At 37.9% G+C, this 8,551-nt stretch overlaps 1 protein-coding gene across 5 annotated transcripts in view; it reads left to right on the plus strand.

Moving 5' to 3' along the window:
• Positions 1 to 8,551, plus strand: part of cul9 (cullin 9) — a 59,443-nt gene that overhangs the window by 20,540 nt on the left and 30,352 nt on the right. For 4 of the 5 annotated variants that reach the window (XM_016538120.1, XM_016538121.1, XM_016538122.1 and 1 more), the window contains exons 6-10: positions 1,036 to 1,177; positions 1,290 to 1,480; positions 3,148 to 3,559; positions 4,934 to 5,126; positions 7,835 to 8,036. In XM_016538120.1, coding sequence (XP_016393606.1) covers positions 1,036 to 1,177; positions 1,290 to 1,480; positions 3,148 to 3,559; positions 4,934 to 5,126; positions 7,835 to 8,036 — 1,140 coding nt within the window. Of the gene's footprint in view, positions 1 to 1,035; positions 1,178 to 1,289; positions 1,481 to 1,746; positions 1,956 to 3,147; positions 3,560 to 4,933; positions 5,127 to 7,834; positions 8,037 to 8,551 lie in introns of those variants that run through there. The other variant, XM_016538124.1, reaches the window with a different exon arrangement.

An 8,551-nucleotide genomic window follows, 5' to 3' on the forward strand; every position in this document is an offset into this window, starting at 1 on the left:
TTTCTTTATTTGGTTGTGTTGTGAGCATTTGCAGCGTGTTTCTTTATTTGGTTGTGTTTAGTGGTCTTTTTTAAATATCGGCATCGGCCGATAAGTTTTCCTGTTTGGCCGATGCGTTCGAGGTGGACTTTTATTTTGACGGCGCTGAGAACGGCAGCGCCTGAGCACACAGTGCTCACATTCTCCCTCTTGTTCGCCGTTGTCGTTAACAGTTCTGTCTAATAATCAGATAATCAGAACGGTTAAACAAAGGAATTAATATGTATACAAAAAGTATTATAACGATTGCTTTTATATTGTTAGTAATAGAAAGGCAAACATTATAATACTTTCTTGTTTGCCGTCAGCATTTAGCAAATACGCATTTATATCATTTAAACAAATCTTTGAATGACTAATGAACATTTAATTTCACAAAGCTTGCAAACTTAGTCTGATCCAGTTGTGAGATCTTGTGAAGTGTGCATGTGTATCCTGCATGATCGCGTGTTCTCTGCGTAACGGTCGGTCCGTGCGAATGTAATACGGACAGGTGAAGAGTTCAGCTTCACTAAAGATGCGCGATCGACAAACTTTAAACTCGTGATTTCAAATTATGCTGCGTTTTATGCATTTGCCCACTGCCATATTCATGTAATTTTCACTGTGTGCTGTATGTAAAATGAGTGTTACCTTGGCTTTATTTGGAAAAATTATGGATTAATGCACACAAACTTCCCAGAATACGGAGTGCTCTGTTGGTTACAGTTTACTTCCTTTTTAATTATATTTTTATTAAATATTTATTTATTTGTGAAAAATACTTTATCTAAAGTATAAGTATGTTTATTTAACACATTTACTTTTTAATAAATTTTCAAATGATTTCAAATTTCTTAAACATTAATTAAAATAAATAAAATTATATCGGCTTTATATCGGCCATCGGCCACCCTGCTTTCCAAGATATTGGCATCGGCTGTCAAAAAAACAATATCGGTCGACCACTAGCCTGTACAAACCTTGTTGAAGCCCGTCATGTTCTGGCTTTTGCAGGTGTACTGGAACTCCCTGTCCAGGACCTACTGGGTGCACTGGCATATGATTGAAATTCTGGGCAACGGCAGCGGAGGACAGGCTGAGAAGGAGACGCAGGAGAAGGCCTCCTCCCTCACAGAGACACTCAAGCTCACTACTGGTAAGACAACATTCATGAAGAGCTCTCCCACTCAACCGCACGATCGTGTTTGTGTGTCCATCACTTTATATGAAACCAGCAGTGTTTTCTTCTGTGTTTGTGAACATGGCAGTGAGTCAGACGTTCTTCTCAAAGCCCCCCGGTGGGCTGTACACATTGCCTTACCTGATGGAGGGCTCTCAGGATGACGCAGGCACCCTGAGCCGTGCTGAATGGTGGGAAGTGCTCTTTTTCATCAAGAAGTTAGAGCCCAAGCAGCAGCAGGAGATCAACAACATCCTGCGACAGAGCCTCGATGAGCCGGTACTCACCATCTCTCCTACACTCTTCACACTGGGTAGAAAAGACCAGCAAAATTTAAATTTAAGCAAATTAGATTATTTTTTTTTAAATAGTTCCTCCCCCCGACAATGTATTTAAGAAAGATTTAAAACAAAGGATTTAAAAAAAATTTAAACAAACAAAAAACTAAATCCTAATTCTCATGAAACTTATGAGAAGATTGTGGTCATATTTCATTTTTTCCAGTATCAATGGAGAGAAAGGGGGGAAAAAAGTGTTTTCTTCTGTGTTTGTGAACATGGCAGTGAGTCAGACGTTCTTCTCAAAGCCCCCCGGTGGGCTGTACACATTGCCTTACCTGATGGAGGGCTCTCAGGATGACGCAGGCACCCTGAGCCGTGCTGAATGGTGGGAAGTGCTCTTTTTCATCAAGAAGTTAGAGCCCAAGCAGCAGCAGGAGATCAACAACATCCTGCGACAGAGCCTCGATGAACCGGTACTCACCATCTCTCCTGCACTCTTCACACAGGGTAGAATAGGCTAGCAAAAACTAAAATTTAAGCACATTTTTGTTCTCTCTTCTTTTTTTTTTTTTATTCAGTTCCTGTGTCCCACCTACAAAGCATTTAAGAAAGATTTAAAACAAAGGATTTAGAAAAATTTAAAACAAACAAAAATCATTCAAAGCCTGAATCTCATGAAGCCTCTCAAGATAATGTGTAGGTCATATTTCAACCTAGAATCGAAGGAAAGAAAGGTTGTTTTTGCTGCTGTTGTTGTTGTTTAAATTGTGATATTTGTAATAATTTAAGTACCGGTTCTCATTACTCTAATGCAAATCAACCTCATTTAAATTGTAAAAAAAAAGGCTAAACAGTTAAGTTTTATTCTAATATTAATATGTATTATTGTGCATCATCCTAGTAAATTATATATGTATATAAATATAAAAGTTTGACTTAAGATTTATTTAAAGGTTTAATCAGCAGGGATGCATTAAATTGATCAAAAGTGACATTTCTATTTCAAATAAATGCTGTTCTTGAACTTTCTATTCATCAAAGAATCCTGAAAAAAAAATTACATCAGGTTCCACGGTTTTCAAAATATTAAGCAGAACTGTTTTCAACATTGGTAATAATCGGAAATGTTTCTTGAGCAGCAAATCAGTATATTAGAATGATTTCTGAAGGATCATGTGACACTGAAGACTGGAGTACTGATGCTGAAAATTCAGCTTTGCATCACAGGAAGAAATTACATTTTAAAATATATTAACATAGAAAACAGTTCTTTTGAATTATAATAATATTTCACTTTATTATTGTATTTACTCTATTTTTTTTTTTATCAAATAAATGCAGTATTGTTGAGCATAAGAGACTTTCATCACATTAAAAAACTCGTACTGACCCCAAACTTTTGAGCGGTGGTATATATTTTATAAATTAAATTGATTATGTATCTGTTATCTGTGTATTGTATTATTATGGCCATTGGCCAACCTCTTACCTAGATATCAGTATTAATAGAAAAAAATGAAGGTTATTTATCAGTATTAAAAGAAAAAAAATGAAGATTATTTATCTCCTCACAATGGCAGTGTCAATCTACATGTTCCAGATGGACTAGGCAATGACTGGGTTTTATTCATGTTATCTTTTCTGCTCTCTCCTGGTATCTTTCAGATGGTAGAGCTTGACGAACCGACTCTCATCCAGCTGTCTCTCACGAGTGAGGTGGCGCAGAAAGTCCTCCACTACCTGAAACAGAATTTGCAGGCGTCTTGTCTGGTTGACCTGCTCTGCTCCCACACTTTCACCAAACACTACCTGAACTGTGGAGGTGCAGGCCTTGAGGATGAGGAAATGCTGATGGATAGCTCGCTCGGAGACCAAGGAGCCTCATCTTCTTCATCGCTGTCCTCAGCCACAGCATCATCCTCTTCCTCAGCCTCTTCCTGTACCATGGGCTCTGTGTCCAAGAAAGCTAAGAAAGAGATCCCAGCAGACACGGGCAGCGGTGGCAGCGAGACAGAGAGTGAACTTCCCACTGAAGACGACACAAAGTATCCCGATGACCTGGACGAGAAGATGAAAGGCAAGCCTTTGCTTTGTAAATGTTGTGGCTCTGCTGTGGATGTGATTGTTAGTGGAACCTCTTGTTTTGTTTATAGTGATATATTTGATGAAGGCTAACAAGAACTTGTCATTAAAGGGGTGCTATTAATGTCAGAACTTGCTGTGTTAATAATACAGAGTTCAGCTGATGTGAAGTCACCGGTGTGCATATATATATATATATATATATATATATATATATATATATATATATAAACTTAATCAGATCGCAATATGGACTAGTTTCTGTCAATATTGACCTGGAGAGACTGCTATTTAAATATGAAATCTGCATTTCTGTGCGAACGAGTGGTGCAGTTTCGTCAACTGCGCATAATCCAACATGCATGGTGTTTTCTACATTTTCAGGCAATTTTCACAGAATTTTTTGTTCATGTTTTAATTTAAACAGTATACTTTGTTGTGTAGTGCTTTGTTTGCCAAGCAATTAAAGCAGTTGTTCAAATTAGATACATTTGTATTAAATCATAAAACAGAATCAAGAAAAAATAAAACATAATTTGGGAAAAAATTAAAAAGATTTCATGGGGTCTTATATTGCCTACTTAGTGACTCATCTGCTCAGAATTTAGAGTTAAAAGTATCCACTTTGCCATTTTACCTTTACATTTATTAATTTAACATGTTTTTTTATCCAACATGACTTTTGGTGAATGATTATTGATGCACTACATTTTTTCCCTCAACAGGAAATGATGCATTTCACAGAGTGTGTTCTGAGCATTAGGCAGCACAAGTTGCTGGCTGATAACTGTTTATAATGTAGCTAATAAGGGTTCTTCATATGGGGTGCTTGAATCCTCCATTGGGCTGCATTTCCGTTCTCAGGAGTTGATGATGACATTGATATTTGCATACGATTATATTTGCATATTTGCATAGTCTGTCTTCCTTAAATTTAGTTAATCATTTGCAACTGCTTTTACACTTCACAGTGAGAATGTATTGCATTTAATAAAAATATAAATAAATAAATGTATAGATCCATCCTGACCAGTGCTGAGAATAGTTATAAGTACTGTGACAATGTGCAAAATTCAGCAGATGGCTAGCAGATGATTTATCAGACATAACAAATCTTACCAAATTTTGAATTAGAGAAATATGTAGACTCAATGTACCTGATCAGTTAAAGACAATGTTTCATGATAATTGCCATTCTGAGTGGTGTAAAATACTATAAACAACATACAGCCACATCCATCCAGCAACATATATCTCATCGAGCCATCAGTTTCTTTGCCAAATGATTCATTGGATGAAAGCAGTGAAGTGTTTAGAGCAAGCAGATGTACATTTCTTCCTCTAAGCAAGTGTTTTCTGTTCTCTGCAGTGTTCAGCAGTCCGAAGGTGCAGGGTAAGAAGAGCTCCCTAGAGAAGATGGGGGAGGTGGTGGACATCATGACGAAGAGTAGCTCAGACTCAGGGCTGCAGCTCGCCGGCATGAAAGTCATCAGTAAGATTCTGGAGGAGGAGGGACCTCAGGAGAAGAGCACCCTCAGATCGGACTCGGCACAAACCATCCGGTGAGACTCAGAGACCATAAACACTGGCTACTCTCAGCTCGGCATTTTCTTATTTCTAATTTCTGTAACTGTAATCAAATGTCTGAAGTACACTTTAAATATTATTACAGGTGCTAAGAAAACACTGTCTTGCATCACCTTATGTAATATGTGGAATTTATTTTGTAGAATATATTATATTCAAATTTAATATTAGTCAAAAAAAATTGAGGATGGCACAGCCTTGCATAAACACCTTACAGTTTTGAAAGTGCGACTAGTTTTCCCCCTAACATACTAACATTGACCACTCGTATATCTCTCTGTTATTAATGAAATTTTCAAATTTCAAATTTTTGGGGGTCTCAGAAGTATAAGTAATATAACACAAAACGTGGTACTGTAGATGTGCATTAAATAAATAAAAAATAGATTAAAAAGCATTTGCTAGATTTATGATCTCAGTAACTTAAATCCCCCAATCAGAGCTTTTTTTTTCTTAAATTAATGCATTTTCTGCCCAGTGGTTTACTTAATCTTCTCAACCTGCCAACCTCAACCTGAATATTAAAGGGGTCATATGATGTTGCTAAAAAGAACATTATTTTGTGTGTTTGGTGTAATGAAATGTGTTTTGACGGAAATGTTACGCCCTTACTATACTGTTGATGCCGTGTCCGACCGGAGCGACGAGACAAAAACATTAAAACCCATTACAAACGAGGCATTTGTTGACGATCATAAATATCTTGTTATAGTAATCGATGACAAACTAAGTTTTGAAGCAAATGTATCAGTTGTTTGTAAGAAAATTCAGCAAAGAATGTTTTTTTTTAAAGAAGATGGGAACATTTAATGTATGTACCAAAATGTTGACTTTATTGTGTTGACCAAATGTTATAAATGTTGACCAAAAAGTCTTTTTATTGAATCGGTGTTCTCTTTCTGTATTGCAGCCTGGTTTGGTAATCTTACATTGTCAAATAGGAATAGGTTGAATAGTCTTGTCAAAGTGGCAGGAAAAGTTATTGGAATGAGTCAAAGTCAACCCATTGAAATTTATCATAGACAGGGTTTAACGAAGACAATGAATTTGGATCATCCATTACAGAAAGAATTTCAGCTGTTGCCCTCAGGACGTCGGTTTAGAGCAGTGTTTCCCAACCTTTTTTTAGTCACGACACCCTTTGGAAATTTTAACAAACTTGTGGCACCCTACAAAATTAATTTTGTCACAATATTTGAATTTCTAACTTCGATATGATAATTTGAAAAGTGTAGATATTCGGTACAACAGGGAAGAACTGCAGAATATAATGTCATACAGATATTTTTAATAATATTAAAAAAATGCTTGTCAAAGTGGCAGGAAAAGTTATTGGAATGAGTCAAAGTCAACCCATTGAAATTTATCATAGACAGGGTTTAACGAAGACAATGAATTTGGATCATCCATTACAGAAAGAATTTCAGCTGTTGCCCTCAGGACGTCGGTTTAGAGCAGTGTTTCCCAACCTTTTTTTAGTCACGACACCCTTTGGAAATTTTAACAAACTTGTGGCACCCTACAAAATTAATTTTGTCACAATATTTGAATTTCTAACTTCGATATGATAATTTGAAAAGTATAGATATTCGGTACAACAGCCCTGCTCTCGACAGACGGCACCCCGGTTGGGAAACACTGGTTTAGAGTATCTGCTGGAAGAACAAAATGTTTTAAGGGTTTTTTTTTTTTTACTGTGGTTATTGGTTTGATGAATTCTTAATTTGATTGATGTGATGTGTTTTATTGCTTTATTTGCTAGTTTAACAATGGGAAAAAACGGTCGGCGCGACAGGCGCATGGTTCAAAAGGGTTGTCCCTATTCTCTTAATGAGTCGTGGGTGTGTTTTGGGCGTAACGTGCCATAAACCAATCAGAGTCTCATCTCCCATTCCCTTTAAAAGCCAGTTGTGCTTGCACCATGGCGGATTTGCTATTTACATGGCAGAATTTACAAGAGAAAAAGACTGAACGCTTCTCCAGAGAGGAAAGGTTCTGCTCGTGCGCTAGGTTAAAACGCGCGAGCAGACCATCTACGGGGCACAATAATAATCTTTTACATTGTAATGCTTTAATTTGTAATATTTGGCATGTTTGTGCGCTGCTGCGTGTCCCTGTGTGTGTAATAAGCAGAGTGTACGTGCATTGTGTACCCACCTAAAGGCGCATATTACTAACGCGCCTTGTAAATAAATAATAAAAAAATACTGCGGCATTGACTTTAGACCAGGTTTCAGTTGGTCAATGGCGCAATCGTTTTCAGTTGCCCCAAAATAGCAACACGCCAACAATGCGCCTGAACACACCTGGGCGAACAGATGGGCGCAAGTGCATTTGCTGTTTAAACAACATGGTGCTGGACGTGAAAATGATAACTGCATCGGGCTGAAACTAGCAAAAACACTTGCGTCACGCCTGGCGCCGCATTGCTCCGAGTGTATGATAGGGCCCTTCGCTGACTAAATCTGCGAGCTAACCGTGAGAGTTGGCGTTGTGTTGATTTGTGCTTATTTTAAAGTACAATAATTCTGATGAAATGTAAAAAAAAAATTTTATTACAAAAATATTGATTATATTTTAGAACTGTTTCACCATTATCATGCAGACCTAATGTAAAGCAATGTAACATGGTTTCTAGTTTATATTGCAAATGGTTTCAAAATAACTTTCTTGTCTTTTTCAGTGACAAAGTCTTAAAGATGTTGGTGGAGATGATTGGCAGTCCGACCAAGCAGAACGCTGTCACTGTGCTGCTGCTGACCCGCAGTCTGATGCTGAAATACGAGTGGAGGGTCTCATTCGCCACAGAGGGCGGTGTTAAAGCCATCCTGTGCTGCATGCAGGAGTATCCTACCTGTATACAGGTGCAGCAGATTGCGCTGGCGGTGAGTGGGGATTCTTGTGACCTATTCTTTTTTTATGCCTTCAAGGGTACAGTGTTTCCCCTGCCATTATATTAGGGGGGCGGCCCGCACCCCCCGCCCCCCTTGAAGGTCAAGTTAATTTTATTTAATTATATTTTCTCTATAGCGCCAGATCACAACAGAAGTCATTTAAAGTTACCTTTCCTATAGAACAGGTCTATACCTTGTTCTTTTATTAAACAAACTAAATAGCCTTATGTTATTTATCTTATTTACAGGATGGCATGTCGTTTCTGTCTCTACGTTACATGCTCGCGCTCTCTGTATCGCACACAGCGGAGTTCCGCCCCGATGCGCGCGCGCACACACACACAAACGTGCGCGCACACACAAGTGAGCACACTCCTACTCCCTCTAGTATTTGTAAATATTAAGCCTCAAAACAACTATTTAAATATGAATTCTGCGTGTCTCTGTGTTAATGAATGGCGCAGACGCGCGGTTTTGTTTACTACTTGTACTGAAACGCGCATGAC

This window comes from Sinocyclocheilus rhinocerous, unplaced genomic scaffold (assembly GCF_001515625.1).
Source record: "Sinocyclocheilus rhinocerous isolate Xijiao unplaced genomic scaffold, SAMN03320098_v1.1 scaffold907, whole genome shotgun sequence".
NCBI classification, from domain to species: domain Eukaryota; kingdom Metazoa; phylum Chordata; class Actinopteri; order Cypriniformes; family Cyprinidae; genus Sinocyclocheilus; species Sinocyclocheilus rhinocerous.